Genomic DNA, 24,074 nt, shown 5'->3' with positions numbered 1-24,074 from the left:
ATATGTGCTTGAAACATGAAAAGTGCGGCTTTGACGCATGTTGCATGAAATAGTTATTTCCTGAAGCATGCTAAAATGCTTCTGGCTCGCGCTGGAAACTCTCATTCGCTAAAAAAGCCTTTTAGCATAACACTAGTTAGGAAAATGATTTTTTTTTCATATGTCGTGAATGTCAGTCCGATTTTTAACAATTTACGAAAACAATTTTTTAAAGATTTTTCTAATCCCTAAATTGAAAAATTTCGGAAAAAAATCAGGGATCTTACAGATTCTTTCGTCAACGCACTTGAGAGAAATTAAATGAAAAACGAAATTCACATTTTCATTAATGACTCCATTATTACTCCACTTTAGGGTTTCAAAATTTCCCAAAATCATCTTCAGGTCAAGACAAATTCCTTACAATATGCTATCCTTTTCCCAACTTTTCCTACATTTTCCCAACACGTATTAAACATAGAAGGTTGTGCAGAATCAGCTACAGCTGAACATCTCCAGCTGGTCGATAGAGACAATACCTTTGTATCGAAAACAATTCAAAGGAAAGCTACATACGGTGCATACAAACGTTAAGCTCATCTATATGCGCACATAACAAGTATGACTGTAGTAAACTCGTTGTTTAGAATGTGTTTTGATTGTATGTTATACAAGTAGAGTGTGTTTGATGATCAGCTGGCGAAGCTCTTCTGTTGCTGATTTTGCACAAGCTTAAGGTTTGATGAGTGTAATTTGCGCAAAAACAATTTCTTGGTGAAATATGGAAAATGATGCGAAAATTTGGGAAAATCGTTTTCCCAAAATTAGTCCCCGCAGAAAAGTGATACTTTTTTCTAGAAAAACGGATCGTTCGTGTGACAAACCGAGCCTTTAGAAGGCACTCTTTAGTCTGCTACTCAAACATATATAAATGATAATTTAATAAATATATTTACTTGAGCTAGAACCAAAGTTTAAACAAACAATATGTCTATTATAACAGAGGAGAAATAAAAAGCAAATAAAAAAAAAGAATTAGTATAACCGTCTTGTGGCTGCTCGTAATGATCGTAAACTAAAACAACTAATACCAACTGTGCTCTCACCATTGTTGTCAGATAAATTGTTGGATGAAACAGTGGAATATTTCAAACAAAAACTATTTAGATCAAAAGAAGTAATAGACTGTTATTAACAGTGCGGGAGAACTGAGGACCAGTTAATATTAACCTGTCTTGGGGTAATTGTCATCGAATATTTTCATAGAACTTTTGACACATTCCTCAAGGCAAGTTTATAATTAACTGGTCCGAATTATATATCCATCGCAACAGAAACGGCCCTAATAATATGCTCGCCTTGCCGTTATTATATCTGACAATACGAAAAAGACCTTTCTCACTAAAATGTCTTGCCAAAAGCAAATCGTATGATCAATCGATCGCAGCCACAAGTTCTCTATCACTACGAAATCGAAAAAAATAAAAACCGAACACAAAACCTTTTAGAATTTTAGGAGAAAAAGAAAATGAAATTCATTAGCTTGAGGACGAAAATATTATAATTCCATTAACTGCATGTTATGTACATTACCGAAACTATGAAAAAAGAGGGACGACGTCCTATACATTAAAGAAAACCATTCATTGTTACCTAGACCGAAAAAATCTCGAATTTTTTGTTTTTATTTTTAAATTTTAGCATGGCTACACACACACCCACTTCGACGACGTAACCATTAAAATTGTTGTTAACTAAATTTCGTCATTTTATTGTTTTCGATCCCTGAGTCCTTCTCAATTTTTTTTTCTTTTTTTATTTAACAAAAAGTTTAAAAAAATCTAATTCGATTCACACGATGCATAAAATAATAATGTTAAAATGAAAAACAATGTATACTGGAAACATTTAGATTATACGGCTAAAAAAGAAGAAAAATAATCGTAAAATAAAGTGAAAAAGTAAAATAAAATGCAAAAATTGTAATAGTGAAACCAGAGATATTGTAACCTAAAATGACAATAAATTATTTATTTCTTACATTGCTTGTTTACACCAGATCTCACTCGGGACACCCAAAGTACAGCGCTCCCAGAGTGTCCTACTTTCCTACTTTTTGGAAATTCGTCCTACTTGTCCTGCTGCCCTGCGAAAATTTATACTATGTATTTGATGAATAAGGCTCTCGCATATGAATTTCTTTCAATTCCAAAGGATCAACCAAAAATTATTCTACACTATGCCAAACAAAATGTGTTGTTTTTTTTATAAAGTTGATTAAAAGTGACGAATTTAAATAACAAAATTTAAAGGGTGAAATTCTAAAATTTAAAGAATCTCCTTTGAGCCTGGTTTGAGCCTTTGCTAAAAATCCCGATACTTTTACATGTAAATTGTAACAGCTTCTTGTGAATAATTAAGATGGCGCGCTGGTCGCATGTTGACAAACGTTGGTTATTCTGCTAACTTTACCAATACTTTTTACAATTGAGTTACAAACAATTTTTTTTTTTTTTTGTTATCGATGGAGAACCTAATTATAAGACACTTTGTCTCGTATCATATGCCAAAAAAAGTTACAACTTTTTTTATAAATCAATTTGAAAGTCACTGAAAACACGAAAATTCGAATCGAAATACAAAAATTTTTGATGACATACTGTATTTCTATTCGAATTGTCGTGTTTTTAGTGACTTTCAAAATGATTTATAAAAAAAAGTTGTAACTTTTTTTGGCATATGATACGAGACAAAGTGTCTTATAATTAGGTTCTCCATCGATAAAAAATAAAAAAAAAATTGTTCGTAACTCAATTGGAAAACGCTGAAAATAATTTTCGACATCCAAATAAAACACAAAAATTTTAGGAGAGAACCTTATTCCATTGTCAATTCACATTTCTGTGGTAGATATGAAACAGTTTACTATAGAACGAATAGATCTCGCGAGGAGAAGTCATTACAAAGCTCTTAACACAACTCCTCTGCGAAAACTGGTAAATTGAGACAGGAGTTAGAATTTTTTGTCCACGAAATATTGCTCCCTCTCTCAAATACAACTCTGAGCTCAGATCAATAAGTTTTCGAAATGTGTCTAGCTTACTGTTTGAAATATAATGAAAAAATCGCCATGGTGTGGCTACACTCGATCGGTACAGTATAAAAATTATCTACAACTACAATATGCAGCACGGTGTCACAACTCTTTCTTCAAAATAACATCAAAAAACATCATAAATAAACTTATAAAATACTAGATTTTGCAGTGATCTTCGTACAGAAATTAAAGCTTGTCTCTGCCATTCGTGTCGGATTTTTAAAGATCTTACTGGATGTAAAGTTCAAATTTGCGATACTTTGGGTTTGTGAAAAATAAATAAATCTTCGGTTTCGACTATTTTGCTAACTATTTGACAAGAGTGAGTACTGTCTGAGTATTAGAATTTGGTTTTCCAGACACCAATCAGCTTAGAGAAGGTTTTCCTTAAAAAAGTTATTTGTGGGTCGTTTTACAGAACGTAGTCGCTTTTGATTTGTTTAGCCTTTGCAATAAAATAAGTGTAGTTGACTCAAATATAGCCGAAAAGTGAATGAGAAAACATTTGTCCTCCGTGTCCTATCATAGGACACGAAATTTTGAGTGGGACCGCTGAAAGTATATAAACCACCGAAAGGAGTTCAAATCCACAAAATCACACAGCGTTGAAGTAGAATATAATCTGCTGATGTTTCGATTGAAAAACATATCGAAAAACGCCCATCCATCGTTGAAGTTTATTACAATTTGTAACAAGGATCCTTACAGATTTTCTTTAACACAAAAATCAAAATTTCACGCTATGGCCTCTTGAGATATTGTCGAATTTAGTTTCCCAACATTGTCTAATTCACGCCGCAAGTGTGCCAAAAATTTGAAATTCGATGAAAAAGTGAACCGAAAATTAACATTACTACGCTTCATTGTATGAAAATGACGCTACGTTAGAAAGACCTCCGCACTTTCCATTGTTTTACATACACTTACTACTAAATTGTAGCAAAATTTTTATTTTTTGATAAAAAAATTTTCTGTTCACTGATTTTTTAGAGTACAAAACAACGTGGAACAACGAGGCTGCAGAGAATCCGGACTCTCCGAACATTCACTATATTTTTAGTCATAACTCTCGTGGATGTACTCGCACCAAGCAGCGCGTATACTTTACCTGTAGCTCTTTCCAAGGCCGACATTCGTACTACATTACAACCATTTAAATGAATTTATTTATTCACCGCCAAAAAATTGGCTGCATACAAGATACATAAAAGTAAAATACATAAATCTTAAGCCAAAAGTATCAATCACAAAATATCACATTCAGTTACGTTAATCATAAGAATCAAATATTCAAAACTTTCACTGATCAACAATTCTATCTTCTTTAAGTCTTCGTTTTAATTCCGCCTTAAAATCACTCCTGTCCATCCACAATATATCACTGAATTCGTTTACCGATCTGATGATTTTCGCCAAAGGTTGATTGTGTCCATAGTTGTTTCCATAAATCGCTTCAGCTAGAGGCCTTTCATTTCGCAACAAGCGATGCTGTGTCCTTCTGATTAGTCTCGCTTCAATATTCGAATCATTTATTCTTTTGTGAAACAAATCGTACGCCATCACTGCTGTTGTAATTTTCCTTCGAATTGATAACTTTTGCAACCCAAGTTTCTCGCATCGCTCTGTGTAAGGTGCCAGTCGAAAAGGTGGAATACGATTCGTGTCTCCAAGCGCATGCATAACAAACTGTTTTTGCACTGATTCGATATCATCACTGTAGTTCTGTTGATAAGGATCCCAGATCACCGATGCAAACTCTAACTTTGACCGAACGTATGATTTGTACAGAACCACCAACGCACTCGTACCAAATTGTCCTTTCGAAATTGTTTTAATGTATCCCATTGATTGTCTAGCCCTGGTTATACACCGCTCCATATGCGCAATGAGTGAAAACTGTGGGTCGACTGGGATTCCAAGATCTCGAACTTCTTGCTTTCGTTCGACGACGTGATCGCCCATGAAATACGTGACGTAGAATGGATCGTTTATTCGTGCAATGGTGATAACTTCGCATTTACCCAAATTAAATGGAAGCCTGTTGCTTTTGCTCCAACTCTGGACATTATTGATATCGGTTTGAAAAAGTCTTGAATCAGCCGTCGAACCTATTTCCAATGCCAATTTTATATCGTCCGCAAACAACAGCGGAAGTGAGTACTGGACACATTCCACAATGTCGTTTATGAAAATCAGGAACAACGTTGGACCGATAACACTTCCTGCTGGGACCCCTGACGTTGCTGTATATGTTCTGGAAGTGGTGTTACCAATTTTAACGAAAAACTTCCGATTGTGAACAAATTCGAATAGCCATCTCGCTGTTTTCTTTCCAATACGAAACAACTTCATCTTTTTGATCAACTTCCGATGCCAGACTTTGTCGAATGCATTTTCGAAATCACCATAATAAACGTCGAGCTGTTGTTTCTTGGAAAATGCGCCGTGTGCTGCTACTGACAGGTTGAGTAAATTCGTATCAACCGAACGTCTCGGTCTGAAGCCATGTTGAGCGTTCGTGATATAGGGACTGATGCCTCCTAAAAGCTTTGGTTGAATTGCTCTCTCGTAGATTTTCAATACAATCGAACTGATTGCGGTAATGCGGTAGTTTTTCACGTCATTTTTCTTTCCTTTCTTCTTATACACAGGAACCACTTTTGAAATTTTCAGTTTTGATGAGATATTTCCCAGTTCCATTTGTTTTCGATGCAATATCCACAATGGCCACACTAAGCCATCCACACAGCTCTTTATGAAGATTGGCGAAATATCATCAGGACCAGCACCACTTTTGGCATCTAATTCACGGATAGCTTTGTCAATATCGGACATCGTTAAATCAACATCCCATGCGTCATCAGATTCTTCTCCATACACTTCGTCGAATACGACTGGAAGTTCGTCATTATCATACATAAGGCTCGGAACAGGTCAGGTCAACCTGAAACCTGACCTGAATTATCTGTTAACCTGACCTGACCTGAAATTTAATTACCTGACCTGACCTGACCTGAAGTGATCTTTAACCTGTTTCGACCTGACCTGAAAAAACCTGACCTGACCTGATTTTTTTTTTTTAAATTTTACATTTCTGATAATTTTATAAATTATGTCAAAATTATATAAAAGTTCTATTCTGCTAAGTATTTATTAATTAAAAACGAAAAAAAAAAACATTTTTAAAAACAGTCAAGCAATGAAGGCTATTTTAAACACGAGTCTGATGTTGATTTCGGGTACTTTTAAGAGGCAAGTCTACACAATTACTACAGTACATCCCACCTAAATGATTTATTTTTACAGTCAAATGATATGCCTCAATATTTCATTGTTTTGTTGAACTATTGTTTTGTCCTGACAAGCGTCATGTAAATTGTCCTTGAAGATCAACGACATTAATGTTTTGGACTACTGGAATTCCTATTCTGGAACATTTCCCTCTTTGCCGAGTATAGCCCGCGATTTTTTCGCGGTTCAGTCCGGATCGGCCTGTGTTGAACTGTTTGGAGCTGTTGACGTTATTACCCCCACCAGATGCTCTCTCACACACAAAACTAAACACGCGGTTATGTGCGTTAAATCGTTGTACAAAGAGCGATCACCCCTTGGCAAAATTCTAGCCTACATTTCTGCGCAAAAATATTCGTTTTTTGATGATTTCTCTGAAGCGAAATCTTTTTTTGAAAAAGTAAAACTATTAAAGCATGCAAAAATGTGTTACCTTTAAAAAAAGTTGGTTTCTGGTTAATAACTTATCCCACTTGGAGAAACCTTTGAAAAATGTCTCATTTACACATTTTGCAAAGGTTTCGCCAAGTAGGATAAGTTATCAACCACAAACCAATTTTTCCTTTAAAAGTAACTGATTCTTGCATGCTTTAATGGTTGTGCTTTTTCAAAAAAAGATTTTGGTTCAGAGAAATTATCAAAAAACGAATATTTTTGCGCAGAAATGTAGACTAGAAATTTGCCAATGGGTGAGCACTCTTAAATTTTGTTCCTCTTCCGAAAATACTGAATTATTGTTTTTTATATTTATGATTTCTACCGTTTAAAATGTTCGACTTATTTCTTCAATAAATCACGAAGAAAACAATAACAATATATTGGCTAATCAGATCGTTTGGTATTCTCTTCAAAACAATGCTTCCTGACTCAGATCTAGGCTGAAAACGCCCATAATATTCAAATTTTTCTTTTATCAAATTCAGGTCAGATCAGGTCAGATCAGGTATTTTTCATATTAGGTCAGGTTCAGGTCAGGTCAGGTTTGGAAATTACCTGAACCTGACCTGATTCCCTCAGGTATTTTTTCTCATGACCTGACCTGACCTGAACCTGACCTGTTCCGAGCCTTAATCATACAGTCCTTCGAAGAAATCAGCAAACATTTCCACAATTTCTTCTGGTTGATCCGACTTTCTTGAATTAAACAACATTTCTCTTGGATACGATGAACTTTTCTTTTTAAACTTTGCATACGACCAGAATTCTGAAGGATCCTCTATGATATTTTGTTGCACCTGGTTAATGTAGTCCTTGTTCAACCTTTCATTCAAGTCATTAAACTCAATCAATGCTTCTGCATACTCGGACGTCATTGCATTCTTTGGTTTTCTCTTAAATGTTTTGTCTCTTTTGTTCTTTTTCTGCTGCCACTCTCGAGTCCACCACTTCGGTCTGTTGCTGTTTCTTTTTATACGCACTTTTGGAACATTTTCGATTATCATACGATTCAGCAGCTCGAAGAAATATTCAAAGGCTTCTTCAACGTCCATTCGATCGAAGATTTCTGCAAAATTTAGAGTACAAAACAACGTGGAACAACGAGGCTGCAGAGAATCCGGACTCTCCGAACATTCACTATATTTTTAGTCATAACTCTCGTGGATGTACTCGCACCAAGCAGCGCGTATACTTTACCTGTAGCTCTTTCCAAGGCCGACATTCGTACTACATTACAACCATTTAAACTAATTTTTTCTTTGAGTTATTGCCGAAAAACGGTTTTCGGTACCCTCTGACATGTTTTCCTTTTTGCACGCTTTTCACAGAAAACTATTTTTTTTTAAGAAAAAGTGAAAGACACGTGTTTCCTAGAATTGAAAGACGAATCCAACGAGCTATCACTCATTAAAATCGGAGACCGCTTGTTCCCCAATCACCTGAAGATTTGACGATATGACTCTTAAGGCTCAAAAATCTCTCTAAATAAAGGTTATCATCGATAAAATGGACCAGAAAAGAATGCACGACACTACCAGAGACCAAACTACCTAATATGATCCATAGGCTGTGCCATCTGCTAACGACTGTAACGACAAAAATGAGTGGGGCGTTTTTACTTCCAAGGGCGCTGATGAAATCACACATTTTTACTGCAAGTGCAAGCTGTCCGAAAAACGCCCATCCATCGTTGAAGTAAATTCTGTTTTGTATTAACACATTTAGTGCGATCTGTTTATTCAACACAATTCATTCGATCAACAAAAATTAGAATTTCTTTTCCTTTTCTGATTAAGTACCCTAACTACTAAATGTTTCATTGATAATCTCAGTGGCAGTAATTACATTTCGGATGGCATTTCACTCCATTAACGCCACATTTACAACCTGCGCTGGTATCGCCTTTTCCTTCGGGTCCCCATCTTATTCCACGAGTCACCCAACATATTTCCGTTTTGCACATCGAACATTTCAGCCAATCACATCCCCATTTCTTCATCAGAATCACCTGTAACGACGACGAAATTTAATTTTCATTTTTTTTTTCTTGTTTTTTCGTTCTTTAATTTGCTTACCTGACAAATGGGACAGTTCATTGCATCTCCCTTTTCAATCATTTCGGCAAGCATGTCTTTCGTGCGTCTTGCTTCCGCATTGCTGTCGCAATTACTGTTCATTTGATCTTGATACTGTTTACAATTCAAACCATCGTGAATTACCTTTGAACGGAAATGGGGGACCGTTATTCAGTTATTTGCACGATGCAACAAGCAATGTGTTTCGGCGAACTTACGTTACAAGTGAGACAATTCAAAATTTTGCATATCGGACATTTAAACTCGTTCACATTGTCCTCGAAGATGCACCATCCCTTGCAGTTCGGAGTCTTGCAGTGGTACGCATTTTCGGTTCTATTTTCAGCTACCTGCAGGGAATGATAATGTTTAAATCGGCGGCAATGATATCGGGTCTGACATGGTTACCCGAAGCGAAATGGCCAAGTGTTGCTCGAAAATATCTTTCGAAACCAGTGACTTGATCTCTCGTTCTTGGATGATACTATCGCAACTGTACACCTCGTCCAAGTATGGGCATTTTACCTCTGCTTCATCGTTGTACTTAATGGTGTTGATGATACACTCACGACAGAACACATGCAAGCAGTCTCGTAACACCACTCCCTCCTTGGCACCAAATTTCATAAAGCAGATAGGACACTCGAACGGTTCGGAATTAGGAACCACATCCGTGGTGTCAAGACTCAACAGTTCGTTGTAGTGTTTGGAGGTGATTTTGGCCGCACCTGCATCCAAACTGTTCGGTTTCTTTAACACAGGTTGGCTAACAGGCAACAAACTTGTTCTACCGGAAAGCGGTTCTTGAAGCTTTGATATGGTAACTGGTTTCGGGATGACGCCGAAATTGGTTGTCGGAATTATTTCGGCTTTTTTCATTACATGAGGATTGTAGTTATCGACACCGCGATATCGATTCTTTGTTATATTAGGACTGGAAGTTATGGCAGTCATGACAATTGATGTAGTTTGCAGCACTGGATTCGACGATTTATACGCAAATGAACTCTTATTTGATGCGACGGTTTCTTGTTCAGTTATCGAAATGTTGAGTATCTCTGCGGACTTACGATTGACCACTTTCGCCTTATTCAAATCGTTGCTCATTTCAGGATGCAGTCTCGTTGTCACTTCCAATTTTTCATCTTTATCGAAATCGTCGTTCAAAAAACGCTTCAATTCCTCCGGCATTTCGTATTCGGCACTACGTTTATACTCGTCAGGAATAACATAATTGGAAGGACGAGTTTCTGAGCAAGCGACACAGCCAGGACGACTCGGTGAATTAATCAATGTGCATAGAGGACACACCCAACCAACTTTCAAGGTTCGATTGCCAGGAATCTCATCTGCCGGTAATGGTAACGCTTTGGCTCCGACTTCTTCGTTGTCTTGCTCTTGATCGATATTTAACGGCAACTGTGACGAGTTCGCTGCCTGATCTGATCGGTTCGTGGGATCGGCAATTACATTGGAAAGTTTCTCGTCCGACAAATCGTTCGTTCTCTTTAAGTCCTGGATGTATAAGTAAATAACCGATTTGTCATCCATACCGAATTCGGTCAGGCATTGCTTGTCGTCCGTGGCCAATTTATCATTCAGAATCCATTGTTGTCGATCGGTTGGAATTTGGAAATCTCTTAAGATTTTCCGTTTCAAGTCCAGGACGGAAATGGTCGGAAAAATGGAAATATGAATCGGGCCCTTTCGGCTTGTTTTATCCTCGACGAACATGTCGACTCTGAAAAAAAAAAGTTGGAAAAAGAAAATGTAAGCAAGAGAAGGGGAGAATAGTTAGTTTTCACAACAGCAGGCGTGAAAACAGTCATTTTCTCCCCTTAACTGAAATTTTGTTGTGAAAAACGTTGTTGGTCAATGGGGCGTATCGAATTTTTAGAATTTTAAGGGCCGCGATAGCCTGTGTGCGGAAAACGTAGATCATTGAAAACTAAGTCCAGGCATATGGTTGATGGATCCGAAGGTGCCCGGGAAGAAGTCCCACCGGACGACTTTAACTTTCAAATGGTCATAACTCGGAAAGTTGAGAGTATTTCTGAAAATAATGTTCTAGCAGGATGTAGAGCGTTAAAAACTCTACAAAACTGCCAAAGAAACCGATGGTCCAAAAGGTGTGTCTGTCGAGGTTTTCTAGCATCGAAAGTTCGACATTTTCGTTTTTGACTTTTATTTCCTGAGAGACAAATTATTAAGTTTAGCTTTTGGCATGAGGTTGTAGAGGAGGTCGAGTACTACCAGTACACTAAGCATTGTCCCGGTCGGCGATCCATCCGAAACCACTTTTTCAACATTTTTGAATGGACTTTTTAAGTGTACCCACGTCGCCCACGAAGCCATTGCAGACAATGTAACCGGTGTTGCTGAGTCGAGGTAACCTTGGCCAGTAAGTGCACATAATATTCCATAACAGTAGCTGAACTATACTACGGTATACCACGAAGTTCAACCTTTTGTAAAAATATCGAAAAATGTGTATTTGCAACGAAATCGACTTCTTAAAACTGTTCGTGGGTCAAATAACTAATTCAAACGATTATTTGTTGTTTTTCTCACAAATTTCACTTTCTCAGATTTTGTAGTACAAAATGTGCTACACCGAATTCTTAAATATTTTGTAAAAGAGTTCAGCTACTGTTATGGAATATTATGTGCACTTACTGGCCAAGGATACCTCGACTCAACAACACCGGTTACATTGTCTGCAATGGCTTCGTGGGCGACGTGGGTACACTTAAAAAGTCCATTCAAAAATGTTGAAAAAGTGGTTTCGGATGGATCGCCGACCGGGACAATGCCTAGTGTACTGGTAGTACTCGACCTCCTCTACAACCTCATGCCAAAAGCTAAACTTAATAATTTGTCTCTCAGGAAATAAAAGTCAAAAACCAAAATGTCGAACTTTCGATGTTAGAAAACCTCGACAGACACACCTTTTGGATTATCGGTTTCTTTGGCAGTTTTGTAGAGTTTTTAACGCTCTACATCCTGCTAGAACATTGTTTTCAGAAATACTCTCAACTTTCCGAGTTATGACCATTTGAAAGTTAAAGTCGTCCGGTGGGACTTCTTCCCGGGCACCTTCGGATCCATCAACCATATGCCTGGACTTAGTTTTCAATGATCTACGTTTTCCGCACACAGGCTATCGCGACCTTTAAAACTCTCAAAATTCGATACGCCCTATTGGTCAATGGGGGAAAAAGATGGAAATTGCATTTCGAGGGTGTTGTTCTTGGCCAGAGCGTAGCGAGGGCAACAAATGGTCTGAGAAAATTCAATTTCCAACTTTTTTTGTGACTCCTTGAACACAACGTTTTTCACAACAAAGCCTTCCGAAGAGTCAGTGGAGGGCAGAAAATGACGATTTTCTTTTAAGCCTACATTGCTATTTGGTTAAGTGTGGAGGGAAAAATTAAAAAATTTAAAAAGTTAAAGATGGGTGGGCAGTGAGGTGAATACTTACACCACATTTTGAACTTTCGGAGGTTCAACAAGTTCACTCAGCCTGTGTTGGTTCTGTTGTTGCTTTGTCACCGTCAAAGAAACTTTCATTTTAGCCAAATCCATCGCTAGACTAGCCGCCAGTTCGTGTTTGCCCTCGAGAATTGCCACCTCTAAGTTTTTCAAAATTTTGTTCAGCGCCAGAGTATTGGTGTTGGTAAATTGCTTGGACGAATTCCTCAGCGTTGCTTTGAAGTTTTCCAATCCTTTCGAACTGTTTAACTCCTGCGAAATTTTAACCAAATCCGGCTTATCGCCTGCAGCACAGTTGCTGTTATCTATACCGCCTGTTGCTTCCGGCTCCGGTTCAGCGTAAATTCGAGATTGTTTTATCAATTTGGACGGGGTCGGGCTCTTTTCGTCTTCGTTCAGTTCCTGGATTGGTGTGGGTATCAGTAGAACATCCGGTCTGTGTGGCTTGTTTAAATTCAGTGGCTGTTCCGGCGATAGTTTCAAAAATAGTTTCTCTTTGTCCATTTTTGAGCTGCTAGCAAAATTTGAATTGTCGGCTATTTCCTTGTCTTCTGCGTAGTGTTTGCGATTCAGCACCTTCTTTATAACTCCGGTGCCAGGCTTCAGTCGCGATTCCTCTCTGCCTATGTTGAGATCAGTGTCGGTTTTCGCTTTCGTTGAACTGTCACCGTCCAACGAAACACTCTTCTGTATGACCGGATACTTTTCGGCCAGCGCCCGAGCATTCATTGCCCGAATCATTTCTCTTAAACGCTGTTTCTCTCGTTCCAACGACGTGGAATCGCGGATTGGCTCTTTTTCTAACTTTTCACAAGATTTACCAGTTTCTCCTTGCGATTGCGGCCGAATGTCTTGTGAGAACTTGGCAAGCCGGGCTAACCGAACTTCCTCAAGGTTCCGGCTTATTTGATTTTTCGATGCATCGTCATTGCCATCAATCTTAGCTGACGCAGATGGTGCATAAAATACTGGCGTTACAGTTGTAACAACCGCTGAACTATCGATAAGTTGCGAAACTGGTGAGGTGAGCCTTTCAGTACTCTTAGTTGTCGATGGCGGTCGAACTATGTCCGTGTTCATATCCGAAATTCGGCTGCCAATTTTCTTTTGCCTTGACAACATTTTCGGAGAAAGTGGCACTTTGCTGGTCGGCTTTTTCGCAGTTGATTTACTGACCGATGTCTCGGACGATGATTTCGACAACGAATTGTAAGAAAGTCTGGGCCGGAAATATTTCATTACTTTGTCCGCCTTGTTATCCCAATCAGGATTCTTGTCAATCACTTTTTCTTTGGTCGCCGCCGGTAGTAGATTAGAACTATGTAACATCTTTGACGAATCGATGACTGGTATGCCGGCAACCTGTTTATCCGGAGGCCTGATGCGTTCACATACTTCGCAGATCACCCTCGAATTCGCATTTTCTAATGTACAATAGGCACAGATCCACACACGTTTACCATTGACCGTTGTTGAATCATTCTTCTTCACGACATTCGTCGTTGGATTATTTTCACTTTGTTTGAGTTGCACAGTTGTTGACGATTTTTCATTCGAATCATTCACTGTTTTCGTAGAGAGTTTGTTGACGCTGTTGCTAAAAATACTCTCCGTCTCCGCCGCAATGCTCGATGACGGTTTCTCCAATCTATTAATAAAATGAATTTTACTTCCTCTCGATTCATTTCCATTCAAATCAACACATTGACGATCACTTTTCTGAATGAACGCGTTGTTCAGTGTAAACTTGATGCCATTGTCGCCGGCATCCTTATTACTTTCACCAATTTTGTTGAAATATTTTTCATGCTCTTCGAGCCGCTTGGCTCGTTGATGTTCCTGTTCCTTAAGAACAATTTCCGCTGCTTCTCGATCCAATTCACTAATGTTCGGCATACCGATACCGGATCGACGCTTTTCCTGATCGTCTGTCCGGTCGGAACGATCGTGTTGTGCTCGCGAAAAGAACCCCTCGAACAGAGACGAATTTCGCGAGAATCCGAATTCCGGCAACTGTGGACTTTCCAACTCTTTTGCGCTTTTCTTAATTTTTCGCTTTTCCATCGTTCGCAGAACAATTTCCTTCTTAAATGGAATGGCATAGTCCTTGTTACTAGCCGGGGATCGTTTGTACCAAGGTCGCGGCGATATTGACGATGGTGAAATGGATGAATGTCGGTCATCGGGTTTCATTTTACCGTCACAAATTGTGGTTTCACGTGTCGATCTTAAGATTCCTTTCTCTAATTTCAACGTATCAGTACATCGAACTGACGAAGACGCAGCATTTTCTGGACATGGAATTGCTGCAGCACTCGATGATTCCTTAGATTTGTCCATTGCAGAGAATCCGGTTGACGTTCCTTGAATTATCGCCTTAATCTCTTCGTCATCCATTAGGCCATTATGGAGCACCGTTGGAAAGTCTTCACTTATGGATTGCCCTAGTTGTTGAGTATTTTTCGGAGGCGGTGGAGGTGCTTTCCGCTTTTTACGTCCTAGAGTTGAGTGAGGTGATAATGTTCCCGAATTCGTTGAAGTACTTAGTCTATTGTTGACACTGTCTGGTCTATTGTCTTTGGGCGGATCAGGTGCTTTACGTTTTCCTTTCACATGTAAATATGCACCAGCTTTCTTATCCTTCGAACTATCACTGGCAGTTCTTCGATGTGGCTTTCGTACTCGTCCTATCGTATCGTCATCCGACAGTAACGAATTGGTTATTATCTGACTGCTAGTCGACGGTTGTGGTAAGCTTAGGTCGTTGTAATGCGGTCTTTTGTTACCGTTCAATCGATTGAAAATAGAGTCGACCGACGTAATTGTATCCGAATCGAAGATGTTGTACTTCTTTCGCAGTGTCAGCTCAAGCTTCTTGTCATTCTCTATTGCATTTTGATGAGCACGTAATCTCTGTCGGTATGTGTCGGTCGCTGGGCCCGCTTCAATTAGAATTTCAGGCTACAAAAAGGAACAATCGAATTAACTCTTCAATCCGACCAAGCTGCTAATCGATATTACCTGACAGGCGTTGCCATTCGGTCGGTACTGATTCGGAGGTATAAATGCAAAACCAGTTGTTGCCGTACTTATAATACTATCACAGCTTGATGATGCTGATAAACCGTTTTTGGGATGACTAGTCGGTAGATCTCTGATTTCGTCAGTGCTACTGAAGTGATTTGTGTGCTGGTCTTTAGTCGATTTTGAATTTGAAACATTTCGAATGGAACGACCGTGTTCGTCCTTTTTGAACCATTTTAGGAAAGAATGAAATCCAGAATGACTGTTTCGAGACTCGTATGCAGACTACAAAGATAATGTCCATACAATCAAGGAGCTTCATTTGGCAATAACGTTGGATATAGTTACTTGTGTTGAATAATGCGCAGTGCTTGCACCCGCTACAGTATTTTGTCCATTTTTGCGGTTCATATTATTTTATCAATACTGTCGGACCATGCTACATTCCCCATGATTTATGATAATTGTTTCGCCTAAGCGTTTTCTGTAAGAGAGCAGACAATGTTCTGTTAGAGTTTCAGTGGGTGTCGTATCTGATGGCAATTAGGATTATAATGATGGATTGGTCGCGTCAATTGCATGATATTTTCGATTGAAAAATTTCTGCGGAAAATGCAAAATGTTCTGCAGTCACAGAGAAAATTACAGTCACACCCTTCACACCTCAGTTGATGATGTGAGAAAAGTGTGAAAATTACTCCTGAGCTGAGTTAGTAAAGGTTGTTCAAATTTTTAAAAAAATGGGGGACGCTACTTACACCCGGGTGCAAATAGCATAGAGTACACTATTGGCACTCAGGAAGCAAATAGCCTAAAATACACCATATTTATGTAACGCCATTCACACCCAATTGGAATCTCTAGTTAGGCCAGTTTGTACAAGAAAGGTTTACTTTGACGAGGCACTCAATATTGTTAGAACTGTTTGTGCAATGAAGATTCAAGTTTTTTCTGCAGAAACATCCAATTGTTAGGGATCATTAGTGAATGACGTCCGTTTTTTTCAGTGCTGACAGCAGATGTAAGTCTAATGTGAGAGAGCCTATGGTGTGCTGTATCCTGTAGAAACATTGTGTGCTGTTCTGTGCACATTGTGGTGTGCTGTTCTGTAGAAACATCCAATTGTTAGGGATCATTAGTAAATGACGTCATTTTGTTCAGTGTTGCCAGCAGATGTAAGTCTAATGTGAGAGATCCTATGGTGTGCTGTACCCCCAATTAAGGTGTCTATATTCGATCTACATGGGGGTAGAGCACATATTTGACTCATGAAATGCATATTGTGACAGCTGGGATCGAAAGTCGGTCTATTCCATCTGTCAAAGTGACGTTTTAAACATCAAACCAAAAATTCTAGCCAACTAATTACAAAATCGTTTATTTTTCTGTAAGTCTCTTACACTGATAGAATTGAGGAAAAATAGGCGACTTCTTAACTATTTAGCAGAAAAGTTTTGGTTTGACGTTTGACTTCGACAGATGGAATAGACTGACTTTTGATCCCAACTGTCACATTTGTAGAGTTAATAATGATTGAAATATGCTGACAAGGTCCCTCTCAATAGAACAAACTGACAAATTAAAATGAAAAATCATATATTTGAATGTGTGTGTGACAGCTCCGTGTACAGACAGTACACGGAACTCTTAATGTCAAAAGTAAAGGGACGCTCATAATGTCAAAAGCAAAGCAAAGTTGTCGTTTTCGTGTTAGTGGTGTGTGTGATGTAATTTTTCAATAAATTTCGGGACATAATTCTTCTAGGTAGTCTACCTCTATGATGCTGACAGCACTGAAAAAAGTGGACGTCATTAATGAATGATACATTAGACTAAGTTTGTACAAGCGAGTTTCAAGTTGCTTTAGACGATGTACCCGATTGTTAGGCGCAGGCCAGTACGTACAAGGAAAAATGTACTGATGCGAGACCTTATGGGGTCCAAATTGTGTTTTATAGATTCTAACAGATTCTACACGCAAAAAGATATGCGTCACAAATGGCAGCTGATGAGCAAAGTACGCGAAAGTTTTATCAACAAAAATCTTACCAGAAAAATTTTAGGAAGAAAATTATAATAAAAAAGTTTGCCTCAAAAAGTGGCAGATGATTCGGCTTTCTTCCGTTTGAATTCCATTCATTAAAGGAATATATTTCACAATTATAAAAATTTTCCTTCCTCAACATCTGCCACTTTTTGACGCAAACTTTTTTATTATAATTTTCTTCCTAAAATTTTTCTGGTAAGATTTTTGTTGATAAAACTTTCGCGTACTTTGCTCATCAGCTGCCATTTGTGACGCATATCTTTTTGCGTGTAGAATCTGTAAGCGTCACCTACACCGATATCAGTTCTTTTGTAAGTGGATAACAGGACTTGCGTCACACCTCCACTGCAAGTGGTTTTGGGCGATATCAGCTCCTTTGTAAGTTGTGATTTTTTAGAATTTGGTCGAAGATAATAGACAATTATACTATACAGTTTGAACGAAAATATTCTTCTTAGAAAACTGTATAACTTTCTCTTTGATCTCAACCTTCCAGCTTTCATTTGACGAAAATCGAAAATTTGACAAAATTCGAAAATTTTGACGGAATTTGAAAATTTGACGAAAATCAAATCTTTGATAAATATCGAAAATTTGAATAAAATCTAAAAATTGACGAATATCGAAAATTTGACGAAAATCGAAAATTTGACGCGCTTAAAACGCTCATAGCTCCCAAATAGTCCAAACCATGAAACACTTGTCGACGAGAATGTGAAACTCTATAAATTTGTCTTTTACACTAGGCTTCCATCTGCCGTATTTTCCGAGTTATGGCTGACATAGCTCGCACTTAAAACGCTCATAGCTCCCAAATAGACGACTTTTTAGGAAAACCATGAAACACGTATCGACTAGAATCTAAAACTCTATAACTTTGTCTTTTACACGAGGTTTCTATCTGCAGTATTTTCCGAGTTATGGCTGACATAGCTCGCACTTAAAACGCTCATACCTCCCAAATAGACGACTTTTTAGGAAAACCATGAAACACGTATCGACTAGAATCTAAAACTCTATAACTTTGTCTTTTACACGAGGTTTCTATCTGCAGTATTTTCCAAGTTATGACTGACATAGCTCGCACTTAAAACGCTCATAGCTCCCAAATAGACGACTTTTTAGGAAAACCATGAAACACGTGTCAAATGAAATCTGAAACTCTATAAATTTGTTATTTAAACGAACTTTCTATCTGCCATATTTTCCGAGTTATAGGTCTCATAGCTCAATAGCTTAACACGCTCATAGCTTCGAAATTATAAGCTTTTATAAAAATTCCTTCAAATTAGTTTCTTAGAATTACAGTGTGTTCATTTTCAGATTTATCAGAGTTTTAAAAGTCATCGAGGTTCCCAGTCAATTAAGTTCTTCCCGGTCTATGATATTTTGGCGCGAAATTTGAATTCGCTATGGGATTTTCAAATTTTGTGCCAAAATATCATAACCTGGAAACGCTTTATTGACTGGGAACATCGATGACTTTTAGAACTCTCAAAAATTTCAAATATGTTCCGAACTAAAATGAACCCACTGTACGTCCTTAACATACCCTGAAAATTTCAGCCAAATCCACTGGTAAATTAAAAAGTTTCGCCGTAACAGATAACAGAGTAACAAAGGTTGGTAAAATTCATCAATTTCAAAATGAATGAAAATGAATGTCTTCATACGATTTTCCAAAGTTTGAAAATTAATATCTCGGCCAAATCTGAACTTTATGAGGCGTGTGATAGCTCGTTGAACTCGTATGGACGCCCAGATTACGAATAAAATACTTTGGGGGTAGTAGGAGCAAAGGGGGAAAAGTCGGAAAAGTTGTGTATATATGTTCCTTAGTCCTGCGGAAACAATTTTTGTAAAATTTTTCAGTGTGAACGGACTTGCGTCACGGCCCTTCACTAACGTAGGGCCATGAACCCCTAAAATAGGCCATGACCAATAGTCACTTCGTAAAAAAAAAACGAAAAAAAGCAAAAAAAAATTCTCGATTCTATTCAATGAATTCCAACCATCAACCGGATGTAATCTGAAATAATATAAAAGTCAACGCCACAATTCCAAAAACCGTATGTGTGTGCAGCAGAAGCTCTGAGGAGTGATCGTCAAGCCACATTTAAAACAAAAACGTGTTATTGCGTTCAAACGTTTGTCACTCATTTCTTTTTTTGTAGAAATCAAGGGACTTATAAATACCGTGGACATATTTAAATATAAATAATAATAAAAAAAAACTCTCGTTAAAAACATCAACATATTTGTATGGTTATAACAACGCGACACTGAGGCATTGCAAAAGTGTTTGTTGTTGTTGTTGTAGAAAATCGTATTAAGTTGTTCTCGATACAACCGACGCGTTACATCTGAAAGAGGCATTTTTGGCTTAATTCCAATTTTCCCGACGCATACGGACAAAGAAATGAGGTGCCTGTACTTCTTAAAATTCTTAAGTAAACAGAGAGTGAAATTGCATTATGATAATGAAATTGAAATTTAAATAGAAAATGAAAATTGCACCAAATTTGATTGTGCTGATCTTTCGCTATAAGGTACATCGAATCTAGCCGATGTATACCTCACCTACATGACTAATGATAATGAATTGTGTTACTGCCTCAACAGAAAGAAAAGTGTGACTAGCTATACACCAGATCTTTGCTGAAAAATCATCGTCTCAATTAATTTAAATTGTGCGTGCGCTACATCAGCGAATGAAATACGATTAGCAAAATGTGTATAACAGCAACGAAAAGAAAAATCGGAAAAATTACATAAAAAATTTCGTTTTTATGAGGTCAGTGCTGTTTCGTCGATGTGTCGTTACTTGATTGATTGTAATCTATTGTGTATCGTGCAGACAATTAGTCTAAACTAACATTACACAATAGCAGCTCCATTTTTAATGATCAATAAATGGATTCATTCTGAAACATCAACCAACACACATGAGATTGGCATTAATTCGAACAATAGGTTCTTAAAGTATCGTTGATTTGAGTTGATTTTTATTCCACAGGGTGCCTATGATGGGATCATTCATGAATGACGTCCACTTATTTCAGTGCTGCCAGCAAATTGGAATCAATAATTCGATAAATATGAATTTCGCGAGTCAAATGAGGGTTCTACCCCTCCAAATAGACACTCTAATTGGGGGTACATCTACACCACACATTAGACACTCCAGAACGCATATTTAGCGAGTTATTAACGATTTAAATCTGTTGGCAGCACTGAAAAAACGGACGTCATTTGTGACAGTTAGGATCAAAATTCGGTCTATTCCATCTGTCAAAGTGACGTTTTAAACGTCAAACCAAAAATGTTTAGCCAAATAGGTGAAGGAATTTGTTTATGTACCAGGGCCTACTTTTTAGAAACTTTTAGAGAAAATCGAGAAAATCAAGAAACTTTGAGAAATTCATGAAACTTCGAGAAATTCAAGAAACTTCGAGAAATATTTCTTGAATTTCTCAAAGTTTCTTGATTTTCTCGAATTCGAGAAATTTCAAGAAATTCCAGAAAATTTAAGAAATTCGAGAAACTTCGAGAAATTCAAGAAACTTCGAGAAACTAATTTATCGAGTTTCTTGAAGTTTCTCGAATTTCTCGAATTCGAGAAATTTTGAGAAATTCCAAAAAATTCGAGAAATTTCGAGAAATTCAAGAAATTAGTTTCCAAAAAGTAGGCCCTGTTATGTACTGTCCGTTTGACAAGCGGATCGCCACGGTTCAGCAGTGGGTTTTGAACATTTGTTTTTTACACGTTGGCACACGCGCTCTTGTCAGATTCAAGATTGTTTTTACGAAGGTTACGCTGATTATACTTTGTGAAAAAGGCCAATACCTTGCAAATATGTCACAACTTGGACAGAATTTGACACTACAATATCTGCAACATAAAAAACCAAATGTTCGAAACCCACTGAAACCCCGTGCTTCCATCTACGTAGTATACACATACTAGGTGAGCCAATCTTAATCTATAATCACAAAATCGTTAATTTTTCTATGAGACTATTCAGTACCGGACTGGCTCGAAAAAGCCCATCGCGGGCTCCATGCAACTCAATTTGAAAAGGCCCACAAATTAAAAATTCTCATACAAAAATCCAAAAGGCCCATCGGGAATTCCCCGAATTCACCATATGGCCAGTCCGGGCCTGAGACTATTACACTGATAGAATTGAGGGGCAATAAGAGGCTTCGTAACTATTTGGCATGAAAATTTTGGTTTGACGTTTAAAACGTCACTTTGACAGATGTAATAGACCGAGTTTTGATCCCAACTGTCACATTTATAAGGCCGAATTACGATGGAAAATGAACACGGAACAATGAACGAAAATAAAGTAAAGTTAGAAACCTGCAAGCATTGTTTATACTTTCGGGGATGTCCTTGACGAAAATATGAACAAACAATCAAACCACAGTCGCGTGAACGTCGTCACTTACTTTCTCGCTGTTTTTTTTTTGTTCTTTTGATTTTCCGAATAATTTTCTTCACTGAACGTCGTTGAGGCTGATGAGTTTCTCACTTAATTTACATATACTGTTTCAACAACGTTTCTTGGCATTGAAAAGCTGAACGGCTCAAAGAAAGATATTTTTGGGCCGACAAACTAAATCCGTATCATTCGTGAACTTGAACACCCTGTATTCGTATAATGTTTGAGAAGACAAGTAGCAGTGTACTATGAAATGTATATCTACATTTTTAGTGTTGTTATTTCATCTTAATATACATTTTTGATGATCAAGTGGACACAATATCTCACATACATTTTGATATGAACACTACATCGAGAACATAATATCCCCGGATTTTATAAATTCTGCTTCTGATTCTCTCGTCACTTTATGTGCAGCATATGGATATATGTAAATCTTTCAATTTTTTCTTACGAATTGAAATTTTTTAAACATTTGCAAACAACCGCTGCGCTAAGAATTTTTAAATTCGCGAAGTTAAAAAAAAAACTTAAATCCACAGATGCTTGAATGAGTTGAATGTATATTCGATCCCGAAAACGTAAGTCACACACAAATCCAAAACGTTTCGACTAACTACTGCAATAACGAAAAGTGTTCTTCGGTGTACTAAGCACCGTTTATACTAAAGTCACACTAAACTTGTTACTAAATGTGTACCTCGGGGATTTTATACTGTTCGGCATGATGAGAGTTATTTATACAGAGGAACGATACATGCACGAAAATGTGTAATTTTAGATTGGTACGCTGAGTGTGAAAATCGAAAGATGAAAAAAACAAAAAATCAAAATTGTGAGCATATGATCGGTATGTTGTCTACAAGTAAAGTATTCTAATGCGAAAGAGTGTGGAGAATTCTACATTCACTCTGGATAGTATATAATAGTAAAAGCGGTGATATGATTTGTGGCAATCACTTAATTAAAATGAAATATTTGGACGTAAAATTAACCGCAGTAATAATTTGAAACAATTTAGGAAAACCAATAAACACAGACACAGTTCCCACACAATCTTATTTCGGAATTTACTATATTTATTCGAAGGTAGTAGCCACAGCAGTATACTGCAAATTGAATTTTTATTTTTCAACAGACAAGTTAAACCAACTCAAAATTTAAAGAAATTATTTTAATTGACTTCACATTACAAATTTCGTTTTGGTTTTTGGTTGTTTATTCGTTTGGTACCTGAGTCTGAGTCAGAAACTAATCGCCAATAATCGGATTGAAGGTGAGAAACACTATGAAAAAACACATTTACTCTGGACACGAACGACAAAAATATTTTCAAAAAGTAGATGAAGTAATAGATTGTAACGCGATACGCTTGCCGTTCCTAAAAGGTTAACTACTGTTTCAGAAGCATAAAAATAAGCACAATCCGGCTGCGGACGGCTTTCAAATATCAGCATTGTCACGCAAGTTAATTGAAACACGAAAAGTATGGTCCTAACATCGAATCCTAATATCAGTCAAAAACACTCAAAAGAGTAAAAGTGACGCAAGTCCCTGTGCATACTTCCAAAACAACTGATATCGCTGGTTGTGACGCATTCTGCGCTTGTACGCAAAAACTGTAACAGCAAAAATTTGACCAAAGAAATTCTAGAAACAAAATTTTACCAAAAAAATTTTGCGTCACAAAGTGGCAGATGAATCGGACGTATTGTCTATTTTAAAAAAAATTCCTAAAAGTACTTTCCTCAACATCTGCCACTTGCGACGCAAAATTTTTTTGGTAAAATTTTGTTTCTCGAATTTCTTTGGTCAAATTTTTGCTGTTACAGTTTTTGCGTACAAGCGCAGAATGCGTCACCTCCAGCGATATCAGTTGTTTTGGAAGTATGCACAGGGACTTGCGTCACTTTTACTCTTTTGAGTGTTTTTGACTGATATCAGTTCTTTTGGAAGAATTAGTAAAGTCGGAGCATTATAATTTGATCGATTCTACTCATTTAATTCATTTTTAAATAATTGTAGTTTTCGAAGAAATCATTTCGAAAACATTACAGTATAAAAGCTTAGAAGCGTGCATTTTAACGGATTACCCGCAGGTATACCGCGAGTAAACAGCTCTAATGCGCATGTGTAAGCTTTTATACTGTAATGTTTTCGAAATGATTTCTTGAAAAACT

At 37.5% G+C, this 24,074-nt stretch overlaps 1 protein-coding gene across 2 annotated transcripts; it reads right to left on the bottom strand.

Annotated features, from left to right (window-relative positions):
- Nucleotides 1-8,593: 8,593 nt before the first annotated feature.
- Nucleotides 8,594-22,576, bottom strand: LOC119083130. 2 transcript variants are annotated; one of them, XM_037192769.1, is made up of 8 exons: nt 21,899-22,576; nt 15,745-15,880; nt 15,394-15,681; nt 12,362-15,333; nt 9,289-10,621; nt 9,099-9,230; nt 8,881-9,024; nt 8,594-8,813 (listed from the first exon to the last, which is right to left on the bottom strand). In XM_037192769.1, exons 2-8 carry the CDS (start codon nt 15,805-15,807, stop codon nt 8,634-8,636), a joined length of 5,112 nt encoding a protein of 1,703 aa, XP_037048664.1. In that variant the 5' UTR covers nt 15,808-15,880; nt 21,899-22,576; the 3' UTR covers nt 8,594-8,633. The 2 variants fall into 2 exon arrangements, with proteins under 2 accessions (XP_037048664.1, XP_037048663.1); XM_037192768.1 differs by having other exon boundaries at nt 22,226-22,576.
- Between the last annotated feature and the right edge of the window lie 1,498 nt (nt 22,577-24,074).

The sequence above is a fragment of the Bradysia coprophila genome, unplaced genomic scaffold (assembly GCF_014529535.1).
Source record: "Bradysia coprophila strain Holo2 unplaced genomic scaffold, BU_Bcop_v1 contig_561, whole genome shotgun sequence".
Classification (NCBI taxonomy): Eukaryota; Metazoa; Arthropoda; class Insecta; order Diptera; family Sciaridae; genus Bradysia; species Bradysia coprophila.
The sequence above is the reverse complement of the archived record's forward strand: the minus strand, read 5'-3'. Positions and strand labels throughout refer to the sequence as shown.

Bases quoted from the DNA above. Each gene is read 5' to 3' on its own strand.
- LOC119083130 (XM_037192769.1), bottom strand. From the start codon at position 15,807: ATGAACCGCAAAAATGGACAAAATACTGTAGCGGGTGCAAGCACTGCG. The intron at 9,231-9,288 runs GTAACCATGTCA...CATTCCCTGCAG, and splicing joins ACTTGGCCATTTCGCTTCGG to GTAGCTGAAAATAGAACCGA. The intron at 9,025-9,098 runs GTAAGTTCGCCG...TTCCGTTCAAAG, and splicing joins TGAATTGTCTCACTTGTAAC to GTAATTCACGATGGTTTGAA.